The sequence below is a fragment of the Dermacentor silvarum genome, chromosome 3, assembly GCF_013339745.2.
Source record: "Dermacentor silvarum isolate Dsil-2018 chromosome 3, BIME_Dsil_1.4, whole genome shotgun sequence".
Lineage (NCBI taxonomy): Eukaryota > Metazoa > Arthropoda > Arachnida > Ixodida > Ixodidae > Dermacentor > Dermacentor silvarum.
Window position 1 is genome coordinate 201,318,257 of NC_051156.1, and position 12,481 is coordinate 201,330,737.

Genomic DNA, 12,481 nt, shown 5'->3' on the forward strand with positions numbered 1-12,481 from the left:
CATGGATTTGCCTAAACTTCGTCCTTCTGGCTTCAAACGGCTTCGCAACTTTGCAAGTTGATCCTTTTCAACGAAGTACTGCCATTTACAGTGATAATGCACGTCCAACGAAACTTATTTCCCTCGTGCGCTTACAAAAATATGATTGCTCAGTAATGTAGATGCTGGAACGGAATAAATACTGTAACTATACAAAAGTCTAATCTGCGTGCTTGCGGCTTTGTGTACAGTGAAGCTTCATTATAATAAAGTCTTATATGACAAGAAAATACCTTTTCTATCAGGGTCTCCGTAACCGGGCAAGAGGAAGAGGGGGACTTTGAATTATGCCAGTAATTTGCGAGTCGGGCTTTTGCAAAACCCTCGTAAACAATGTAACAATTTGAGTAATACCGCTCGGGCGTAGACATGTGCCTGCTGATTGCCGCGTAAGGACTCATGCCCCGGACTCCACACGATTTGTATGTATGGTGGGAGCTGGTGCGCTCCACTCAGAATGCAATGAACGGCCCTGGAAATTTTGGCACTGAAAACATTTATGCACGCCGTCTGAGACTCCGTCAGAACTATGACGCACTCCCAGTGCGGTCTCGTCGTGATGGCTAACGCTATCGTTAGCTCCTCCGCCTCAGCAGCGCTCGCTCTGGGAACCGACGACGCATTTATTTCGGTCCCGTGATTGTCGACTATGCAGGTGACGAATGCGGTGCTTCTTGTGGTGCTGACCGCGTCTACGTACAAGACATTGGGGTGATTCTCATACTTTTTCGCGAGCGCCTGCGCTCGGGCTTGTCGCCGCCCGATGTGGAAGTTTGGGTGCATGTTCCTGGGAATCGGGGCCACGGTGGTCGCATTTCGATGGGGGCAAAATGCTGAAAACACCCGTGTATTTAGATTTAGGTGCACGTTAAAGAACCCCAGGTGGTCCAAATTAATCCGGAGTCCCCCACTATACGGCGCGAATCATAATCAAGTGGTCGTTTTGGCACGTAAAACCCCATAATTAAATTAAAATTGGATACGTTTGGCGTGACGTCAGTGCCAGAACCACCGTTAACAAAGTGGCTGGATGAACATTTCACTGAAAAGACAACACCAACCACGTTCAGTCCCACAGAAGAGGAGAAAGAAGAAACGCCGCGTGGGCTTATACGGTTCCGCTTGCTTCTCGCTTTCGCACCACTGGATTTTATTTGTATGCGAACCACGTTACAGCCCCGCATCGTAGTCATTCATCTAAATATGTCACCTGTCAACTACTTCAGTCACGTGCCACATGGAAGCGAAGAAGACAACCACACTTCTCAAAGGTGAACCCGCTCCAGACGTGTTTCCAGGGAGATCTAGCCGTTATCAATGGAAATTGTCGTTGTTTTCATCCTTGTCACGCGGCGGAATAGTGCCACGTGCATTAGGGCGCATTCAGGTGACGTTACGTACGGATGCCATAGTATTGTGCTACCACAGCTTCCGCAGTGCCGTTGGTGATAAGCGAATCGGCATATCGCTCGCAACTTTTCACCGTACTAGCTGAAGAACGTTACGGAGAGCGCGGTCAGACAATTAAATACAGCCAAGCACTGTGTTGCCTTCCTTCCTTGTCAAAATAATTGCTGATTTCCCGGAAAGTACGAGCCAACAAGCTTAGCCGATAACCATCGTACACTGAGTTTGGATTCACGTGCATCGGACCCAAAACTTAAAAGCGCATTGAATCCATGACGTTCAGATTTTCTGTTGTTTCTGCAGACTTTTAATTGTTCATTGGTTAACGTAGCGTAAGGCCTAAATTTACAGACATGGCAAAGAAAGAAGCAACACGACACATGGCTGTGTTGTGACACGTAACTTGTGCCATTTGTTGTATTGCATCTTCTCTGTCCTGTCTGTAGACTGTAGTAATCCAGAACCAACTAGCTCAAACGAAACAGTTTTTGTTCATTGTCATTGGCCACGCAGGTTCCAGCCGGACCTGGAGCTTGTTAAAACCACTGTGACGAGCGCCCGGGGGCCACTTCAAGTCTGCTCGCCAACAGGGCCTCGTCCTGCTCGAAAACACTCTGCCGTCCCAACACTCGTGGTGTGTTGTCTCGTCCGAGAAGGCGACGTTTTCGGGCGTCGCTGCTCAAGTCAAAACGAGGAAGATCGCGCTCGCGTGCTACAAAAGTACAAGGCTCTTCGACTGCGTCCTGCTGATGATGTCCTGGTGGTAGCTGAACGCCATGTTCAACGCTTTCTGGCCTTCTCGCTGATCATGTCTCTCAACGCTCCCTCGGAATCGCAATTCGGAAGGCTCTCAGCGCCTCCGGCTATCTCTCCGCGTTAAGTGCTGGTCACGTGTACCTGCTGGACCTGGGTAATTGTTGCGTAGGGCAAAATTTGGGCAAAATACCATTTGAATAGACTGGTATGAACGATGTAAGCCGTACAAGCATACTCTCCGAAAACATAAACTGTTTTATACCGAAAAATCTTGCAGGCATTACTTTTTGTCGTTTGAGTGCCACGTACAGTACGGCCTACAGTTCAAGAGAACACTCAAGCGTAGAGCACGCGCGAACTTTTCCTTCTGACAAGTGGAAGCGCCCGGCTTTGCAGCAAACGACTTGGGATTGGTGGCGCTGGGACCCTTCTAAAAACATTTTGCTATGCATTAGCATTAGAAGTGGGTGAATACCAAATTTTTCGAATACGAATCGAATACGAATAATTAGTGGCGAATATCGAATCGACTACCGAGTAGTCAAACGCAGACGCACATATTTACAACAGGCACATTTATTCCCATATAATTAGATACCACGCTTGTACTCACTAGGGCTATCATTGTACTCACAATTGACTATCAGGCGCAATTAGGATCAGATTCAAACACAAGATTAGTAATGAAACTGCAGGAATAGGCTCTCGACATTTTTAAAGCCTGGTTGCAGACAAGCTTTCAGCTTTAAAAGAATGAATGGCTGTTGTATGACTAGCTTTCTCAAACCGCAAAATAAAGGGTTGCCGACAAAAATCGGAGGTTGTAGAAAAAGAAAAGAAAAAGCTGCTGAATGACCTGTGTGCCGCAAACACATGTAATACGGCCCGTTGCAAGAAAAACATTCCTGGTTGTACCGTGAAAGACACACAAAAAAAAAAAATGTAGTCAGTTCCACGAAGTGAAATCTGTCGAAACAGCGGCCGTTCTATTTCTGCGATTGTCGCGTATGTTTATTTTTTTTTTTCGCTGTGGTAGTCTTCGTTTTAGACCGAAGGAACGACCACATCTCAGCTGTTTCGACAGATTTCACTTCGTGAAACTGGCTTCATTTTATTAGTGAGACATGAACATACAATACACCGTTTTCGTCCCATCCCCGGCAACGCGCTAGGAACGCCGTCGCCCGTGGAAGCCGACGCGTCCCATCCCCGGCAACGCGCTATAGGAACGCCGACGCGTCCCATCCCCCGCAAGTAGCGCCGTTCGGGCCAGCCAAGCGGCCGTGAATGCACAGCTTCCCTGTTCGACCATCTTAACGGAGTGGAAGAGGCGGTGATTTTTGAAACGAAAGCTTCATTACGCTACCTCGAGCAGCCGTCGGCGACTCAACAGTTTTCACCTTGAGAGCTAGAGGTAAAACCACAAGAGATCATTAAGGCGCCTTTATTGTCCGACGTTATCGGCACGCGGGCGAGCGTCGTCAGACGCCGGGCGCGTCGGAGAGCATTGGCCGCGCGTCCGGTTACGTTGGCGGCGCCAGTACGTCGAACCATCGGTCGAACTATAGCCTCTGCTGTTCTCTCCAACCTGACATGTGTGCGCGCGTTCACGCTACGTCGGACTGCGGAGCCCTGAAAGGAGACATTGCCGCCGTTGCCCAAGTAGAGTTGGGGCCCGGCTGCGAGTTGCAACCAAGTCTCACTACTTTACTGATCACTGCAGTGTCTTCATAGGCATAAAAATGATGAATAAACAGTGTATTCATTGCAAACATATCTGTATATAATTGCGAAACCACCCCTTGGCCACAGCTCGACAATGGGCCTAGCCGGGTCAGTGAAGCTTTCGCTATCAACCAGAGAGAGAGAGAGAAACGAGAAGGGAAAGGTAGGGAGGTTAACCAAGGACGTGCCCGGTTGGCTACCCTACGCTTGGGGAGAGGGAAAGGGGAAGAATAGATAAGGAGCGAGAATACGACAAAAAAGAAAAAAACACATAGTCAGTTATTCACACAGTCAGTCGCAGAGGAAGATCCACTGTCACAAGCGCTCATATAGTCCAGTCTCCTTCAAGAACTGAAGAAGAGCTTTTGTGGCCTTTCGCATGCAGGAATGCGTAGGCCATGGTCCCAGAATCTTTTCCTCTGACAGCACTCTGCTATCTAACATGCTGAGTTGAGTTTGAAGTATCCGTCGCTGAGCGTCAAAAGCTGGGCAATGACACAGAAGGTGCTCTAGCGTCTCATCGCAGCCGCACGAATTGCATGCCGCACTGTTAGCCATTCCTATTAGGAATGAATAGGAATTTGTAAATGCGACGCCCAACCACACGCGACACAGTAGCTATCAACCAGGGTTCACCAAAGCTAAACCACACCAATTTTTTATACCCCGGCGCCTCTCTTCCTCCGCCCCGGCGCGCGCTCCGATTGGTCGGTTTCTCTCCTCCCGGCGATTGGATCACGTGACCTCTGTGGCTTTGTTCCTGCGTGATGGCGCCGTCATCGACGGCGCACGCTGGACTAAGGACAGCTCCGCTGTTCAAACTGCTACATGACTAGACTGCCATAAGCACTAAGTGAGAGACTACAAGCAAGAATCATAGGTTGTCAATGTAGACGTCCGCCACGAAACCGAAAGCGAGATGACATTATCCATTTTGTTTCTGAATTGCTTCGAAAACATTTGTCGTTTCATTTCTGATACTTTGTGATACCTTGTTTAGCAGGCGGAGAACAGTAACCAGACCTTAACAGTTTGGCGTCTGCGAAATATTTGGTTAGTTTCGATATTCGAAAGTACTGAATAGCTCATTTACGAATACAAATACGAAAAGTTAGAGCATAATATTCGATAAGTATGTTCATTCAATTCGTTTTAGAAACTTAGAATATTAATATTTTTTATTTCTTCCGTTAATCGTTCAGGTGCACAAAATATACATTTCTGGCGCCAAAAAAGGACTATCTTAGCAATTGCGAAAAAATGGGCGAAATACGAAATCATTCAATTCATCTGTGCTTTCTTCACCTTTACTGCAGCGATTTTTTTTTGGTCTCTCGGCTGAAATCTTAGCTCCCCCTCCCCCTCTCTCACCCTACCACTGTTCTATTTCTCCACTCTCTTCCACGCTCTTATCCCGCGACACCGCTGCTGAGAGATCCACCGTCGAGTGAGACAGTTGATGTTGATTAATTCAATCACGACACAGTTAACGGTGCTTTGTTTAGAGCGCAGATCTTCCCGCTGCGAGCGTCGGCATCGGCGTAATTGAGCGAACGAGCACAACGGGGGATGAAAGACAGCGATAGCGAAGACAGCGCGAGGAGCAAAGCAGAGGAGGAGGGTGTGGTGAAAGCGTGAGAAGAAAAGCGTAGTGCCGCGCAAGACGGGCCCTGCGGCGACGATGGCTACGAGATGGCACCGGAGTAGCGCGTCGTCAGATCTGTCTGCGGCGGCTGCTGTGAATCGCGCCGACGCCTCACCCATGCACGCGCTGCCTCTCGCGATCTCTCGATTTGCGGGGCAGTCGCGCCACACTTCGCTCCGTTTGCGACGTGCCGCACGAGACAGATTGTCCGCGCCAGCCAATATATCGCGAAATGAAAACACGTACAGAACTGCACTCAAATTTCTCATTCGGGGGTATCGTAATCGTTGGTGAACTTTTCATCTTATAGTCACTACCCTCTCCTCTCCCTAGTCCTACCTCTCTCTCCTGCTCTTTAAGAAATTCCTTCCGTCTCTCTGGATTTCGCGCCCGTTTCAAGCGCACCAACCGGGCATAGCATGCTGTGAGCTGGCGCAAGACAGGGATAATTGGATGTTGCTGGGAGTAGCATTCGTCCTGCAGTTACCATAAAATACAATGCTGATGATGATGATCTAAATAGTAACATCATCATCATTCTCAAGAAAGGAATCGAATTACAAAGTTTGTGTGCTAAAGAGAGAAATAAAAGAAACCAAGTTGGCGTTTTCGTCAACCTTTTTCTTTTCTTTATTTACTAATTTTATTGCGATAGCAATTATATGGACACTCAAAAGCAGATTTCTGCCGTCGGCGTCGCCGTCGCCGTGAGGTTCCGTATGACGTCAATGGAGATGAAATCGTCGCCGCGCGCCGCCGAACGCTGTATGTGCGAGTGAAAGAGCGCGAGGGACGCGCGCTTTCACGGGGAGTGAACGCACGGCGGAGAACAAACGCGCGTTCTGCGCTGTGCTCCCTTAAGGGCTGCAGAAGTAGGCGTCGCTTTCCTCCTCTACAATCACCATATATGTAGAGTAAACGTACCTTCTTCCGACCCGCGAAAGGCTGTGGGGGAGGGGCAGGGAAGGGAGGCGACATTTAGCTGCGGCACCAAGTGCCTATTTATATCAGAGGCTCCGGCAACAGTCACCAACGCCGCACGCATTTTGAGCGAACGCGGGCAAAACGCCGGCGGCGTCGACAACAGTTCTGCGTGTTGCCGGTGCTGCTGCATGTCCAAGTTTATACAGCTGATAAAGCTGCTATCATTACTCCGTATAGCTCTCTTCAAATTTGCTATCGCAATTGATGCTTCGCCTTTCAGGTGAAACTGCGACAACTTTTTTTAAGTTCTTTTCATTCCTTCTCGTTTCGCATGGTTGACTGTATTACGCATTATTAACGCGATAGCGTTAAGGGCCCCGTGTAGCAGAAAATTCGGCATCGGCAACCGGCGTCGGCGTGCGATGACGGCTCGGTGGCGGAGAAAATCACGTTCAACCATCCCAAGCACTCCATCCGCGCAGGCCCTCCACGTGGTGCAAGGTTTTGGTGAAGAAAAATTCAATTTCTCACAGTGAAATCCGTCAGAAAAATGGTGAAGTACAACTTTATCATTCGGCGTCGAATTCGCCGATGGATTGTTTACCAATCGGCGTCGGATTATTGTAATTTGAATGGACGAGAAAACCTAATTCTGCTACGAGGAAACTCAAACACAAACCCGTTTTCCAGCATTTCTACCAGACCTACAGCCGCGCGTTCGGGTACTTGAGAAAATGATATCCAGATGGCGCTCGCATCCTAGGCAGGTCAAATTGGGACTTCGCCTGCTAATTCGTTTTGGACACGCGCGCGCGGCGGGGCAATAGCAAACAATTAATAAAATAATAAAAAAAGGTGCTAGGGCCTTCACGTTTTAATATAAGACCACTTATATTGCCCCTGGAAAAACGTCTTCCCAGCAATGCATTTCTATTTAAAAGTGAAGCCGACTTTAAGGGGATCGGTGTAAGCTTGGTCTTTGTAAGCTGGCTTTCCGACGTTCAGTGATGTTGCAATGAATGAAGCCTACTTGCCGTATGCGAACGATGCGATGCGAACGGCTCCCGATGACGCTATCGCGTTCTACTCTTAAAAGCGAAGCTTAAGCGTCCTCCAATTTTATTTATTTTATTTATGGCCGGTCGCTCTCTTATTTTGAATTATATTCTTGTTATCATAACACCAACTGTCTCGCTGTCTGCTAGGGATGTGCTAGGTCCGGTGTCCAGACTACGCACAGTAACATACTCTCCTGGCAGCCTCATTAGGAGACAACAACGGTGCCCCCAGATGAACTCTTACCCGCGCAGATACTCGCACACCGCAGACTGGCGAGAACAATATATTTCCCGCCACTCCCGAAGCTCTCGAAAGACGACGCGATAACTCGCAGACAACCACAAACCAACACTTTCTCACACGGCACGAAATACCATCTCATTCACCCCACATTTTACGAATACGAATGCAAGTTCTGCCACACGCCAAACACCCTGGACCACATGGTATGAGAATGCGACCGAAACACTGACATCCCCCTTATTACGTACCCCACAGCGGAGCAGTGGGAGAGCCAGCTCACCAGCCTCAACCCTGATGACTATAGCGTCAGCTGGTGAACAGGGCAAGGCATGGGGGCCAGGTCACATGACTTCCTGGACTAAGGACGTCACCCGCAATGAAGACGACCAAACAACTTCGTCTGCTCTCAATAACGCCCTGTCATCATCATCATCATCATAATACCCGCTGATTCTTGGCCTTTCTCACAAAGTAGGTTAGCGTCATTGTTGAAGGAATCATCATCATCACAAAGCACGCACTTCGCGCGTCTCGTTCTCACCGCGTGCCGGCTGTTACGGCTGTCGTTCACGCTCGCTCGCTACCAGCGCAGATCGGCTCATCCGAACATTCCGGCCTGTCCCACTTCGCTGCCAGCGCAACTGCCATGGGAAGGAGGATCAGCAGAGACGCCAGTCGCACCTCTCTCAATGGTGAGCTCACGCCGTGACGCTTAGTCGCGACATCGAGATAGCACTTACGGCATCTTCGACTGGCGCTTGGAGAGATCTGCGGTCGCGTCACGGTCGGTCGTGTAACGTAGTTTTCGAGTTTTACTGCGAGTACTGCAGGACCTCACAGAGATAGTCTGACTCCATTAGTCCTACTGAAGCGCACTCAGACTCGTGATAAAGTTGATATGGCCCATTTCAATGGTCCTTCCCGGGAACTCCCGCGAAGCTTCAAAGGTCATTTTATACATTCATACCGTGACAGTATAAGCACGCTCATGTAGTGTGAACAAAGTCAGAATAATTCTACTAAAGTCATCTCAATGTGTAAGGCAGTTTCACTGCTGTCTTACACGACCACCAGAGTGCTCTGAAATGGCCAAACCAAGATGCAACTAAACGCACTACTCGTAGCACGGGACGTGGTGGGCTATTTAATGAATCGTCAGCAGAGTTGATACGTGCGCGTCTAATTTTTAACCGTAAGGCGCCAGCGCCGTTTTGGCAGCAAAAGATAAGGGACAGATTTCCGGTTTTTTTTTTTATTGCGATAGCAATTATATGGACACTTCAACCGGATTTCTGCCGTCGGCGTCGCCGTCGCCGTCGCCGTCGCCGTAGCCGTCGCCGTCGCCGTCGTCGTCGCCGTCGCCGTCGCCGTCGCCGTGAGGTTCCGTATAGATAAAATCTTCACCGCGCGCCGTATGCCCGAGCGCAAGCGTGCTGGGACGCACGCACTCAATCCCCCACACGCAAGCAACGAAGCGGGAAGCCAGCGCCGGAGGGAGCGGGGGGGGGGGGGGGGGGGGGCACTTCTACTGTGCCAACAACCGCGCTCGTCGCTCGGCCGCACGGCTCTTATCTCTCCCGCGCGCAAGCGAGGAAGCGGGAAGCCAGCGCCGGAGGAAGCGGGGGGGGGGGGGGGGGGGGGCGCACTTTTCTTTTGCCAACAACCGCGCTCGTCGCTCGCCGCACCGTCTCTTATCTCCACACGGCTCTGACCTTTATGAGCCGTGCATTCGCGGCTCAGTTCCTGTTCAAGCGATAGACCGCACGTACCTTCGCCCGCAGCGGCGTATGCTTGCTGCCAGCGTTTTGACAGTCGTTGTCTGCAGTCATTCAGTGTGATCTCTTCATGTTTGTTTGTGCGCGCTCACACCACGCTTGTTCATTCAGTTAGTAATAGTCGGGTCACATTTTCCAACGCACGCTACACATGTAATGCTGCCCGGATCGGCAGTGCAGCGCTACAGGTGTGTCCCTTCGCACGCGCGCTGCCCACGGGAAGCGCTTCTCATCAACACCACCGTTTCACACGCGCCTTCTCGTGGTCATCGAGTCTCTCTTCATGTCGGTCTACTTACACCGCAGCACACCTGCTTACTTAATCAGCGCATGTTTACTACAATTCATATTGTTACCAAAGCCGCTCACCTTACTTCGTATGACATTGCTGTGTTGCTATCGCATTCATTGCTTCGCCGTTAGGGCGAAACTGTGACATTTTTTTTTTTTCGTGACACCTGGCCATTGGCCTGCCACCATCGCGGATAATATGTTCTAGATTACGATTGGTTGCCACCTGCTCTTACGAATAATCTTTAGCGCAAAGACATTTTTTCCCTGAATGCTGGCACTGATCTTCTGAACCACCCTCGTCGGCCGCCATTGGCTGTGCAGAGCTGGCAAAGCGATGGAGCTCGAGCCGGACACCAACACCGAAACGGGAGACGTCGGGCATGCTCAGCTACCTGATGCCGTTCTACCTGTGCCCCGTGCTCTACCCCGGCACCAAGGTTCGTTACCACGTGATATATTGGAAGCTGGTATTGCACAATTATAGTGCGCTAGTCTGTTGGCTGTAAGCAGAAGAATAGGTATTAGTGTATTGCCATTGTAAAAATGGCGTATTGAAATTGTAAAATGTCTTTTTTTTCTGTCTTGTCTCGTTTCGGCGCGGTCAGCTTTGCATATATTTGTCGCGTGTCTGCAAAAATTCACAGGGTCTCTTATGTTATCCCTAAGATGACTAGTAGGCGAAAGCTGAAGTGCCGACTCATTAAATACTGACACATGACGCACTCTCTAAGTCAATCACTTTAAATGTCATCACTCTTAATTCGCTTAGTCATCTATCGTAATTCGCTTAGTCATCTCTCCTAATTTGCTTAGTCATCTCTTTTAATTCGAGGAGTCACCTCTCTTAATTCGCTTAGTCATCCCTCTTGATTCGCTGTCGTCCCTCTTAATTCACTTTATCATATATCTCAATTCGCTTTGTCATCCACTCATACGTAGCCACACTTTGGCCCGCTCTAACAGCCTTTAACTCGCCTGAGGGGTCACGTGACTTGCTTGTATGATTTCGTGTCTACGACGCGGTTTTAGCTCAAGGACGTTGAAGGTCGACTGAACGATGAGAGATTAAAGGCTTTCGCCTTAATAAACCTTCAGTTGAAAGACAGCGCTTCTGTCGTGCGTTCGGTTCCTGTCTGTGTCTATTCTTTGCGCCGCTACGCCACGGCTGTATGGACTTGGGCCACGCAGGAAAGCAAGTGCTTCTACTGCGTCCTGCTGATGATGTCCTGGTGGCAAGTGCGCGCCATGCCCAAGCCAGTCCTGGCCTTCCTGCCGGCTGTCGCGTTGCCCCTGCTCGGCATCATGGGCCACGATCAAGTCGCCACCAACTATTTATCGGTGCGTTGAGAGATTGAAGGACGAACACAGTGTAGCGCGGCGTTAGGACACCACGTTTAGAAGTTTAGGGAGATCTATAAATGTGTGCTGTAATAACGAACAGATGGTAATCGAAGAGGGGGTGTTGGACGCGCCGTAGGTAATGCGTAGAACAGATAACGGCCGGGTGATCTACTATAGAGAGAGAGAATGGATATCGGCGTTCGCAACTTGTGCTTGTTTAGCAAGTTACCAATGTGTTGTGCGTGTTTTTCACAAAGCGCAAGTGGTATCTATAACTTACACCAAGTACTCTCTTTAAACTTGACTGTGCAATCTTGCAATTGCGCAAGAAGCCATCTTTCTGACACTTAGTCCGTCAGGTCACTATAACCGTTGCATCAAATCGGATGGTTGCAGTGTCCTCACCGAAAACACATGGTACGATATTGCATACCATGTGCGACTGGTCGTACAGACAACCATGTCCAACACGTTTTTTTACTGCTATCATGAGGTTCAAATTAAGTATACCAAGAGTTCGAACAGCCGTGTTCCAGATGCGTCACACGTCGTATCGGACTCCACACCGCACCATTTGCCTCTTGCAGGCATGCGCGCCAAAGCCGTCGTCGGACAACGTGTCATAAGTATTGGTTGCTTCCACTACTGTGCCTCTTCGATTATCCATCCCTGACAGTCCCGGACTGTCCGAGGTGGTGCCGGTGGTGCTTTCAGCCGATGAGCGTTGCGTAAGCAGCGTCGCGGCAGCCGTGGACAGTCCGGGACGACAAATCGAAGAGGCCCACTGTTCAAGCACGGTGGAACCCTGTGTAGACCTCTAGAAAACGTTTAAACTCGAATGCGTCGTGTTATGGCCTCCTAGATTGGGCGGCGCGTTCGGATCTCTGAGGCACGTGTTTCTTGCTTCTCGCGGTCAGGTGGACGTTCTGACGACGGTGCTCCTGCTCTGGCTCGTGCTGGTAAGCGACGAGACGTCGACCGTCGGTCGGCTCAGCTACGCGCTCGTGGGGCGCTTCGGGAGCCGCGCCGGGCCAGTGCTCGTGCTGCTGACGGCCTCGACGTTCGTGGCGTCGCTGGTGCTGCCGCAAAGCGTCGTGACCGTGTTCGTCACGTGTCTCGTGGAACGCCTCTGCAACTTCGTGCGCGAGGAAGGCCTGCAGGACGCGCAGCGCTGTTTGGACCGCGCCGTCGCCGACGACACCGCGGGCCGACCGTGCGATGTGCGTGCGTGGCTCTGCGAGCAGTTTATCGAAAAACATCTTCCACACGAAAC

At 50.2% G+C, this 12,481-nt stretch overlaps 1 protein-coding gene across 1 annotated transcript in view; it reads left to right on the forward strand.

Annotated features, from left to right (window-relative positions):
• The window catches only part of LOC119446505 (uncharacterized), a 105,409-nt gene that overhangs the window by 68,719 nt on the left and 24,209 nt on the right, over positions 1-12,481 (forward strand). Inside the window, exons 9-11 of the mRNA XM_049664898.1 lie at positions 10,189-10,304; positions 11,056-11,205; positions 12,126-12,428. Of these exons, the coding sequence (XP_049520855.1) occupies positions 10,189-10,304; positions 11,056-11,205; positions 12,126-12,428 (569 nt within the window). The remainder of the gene's footprint in view (positions 1-10,188; positions 10,305-11,055; positions 11,206-12,125; positions 12,429-12,481) is intronic.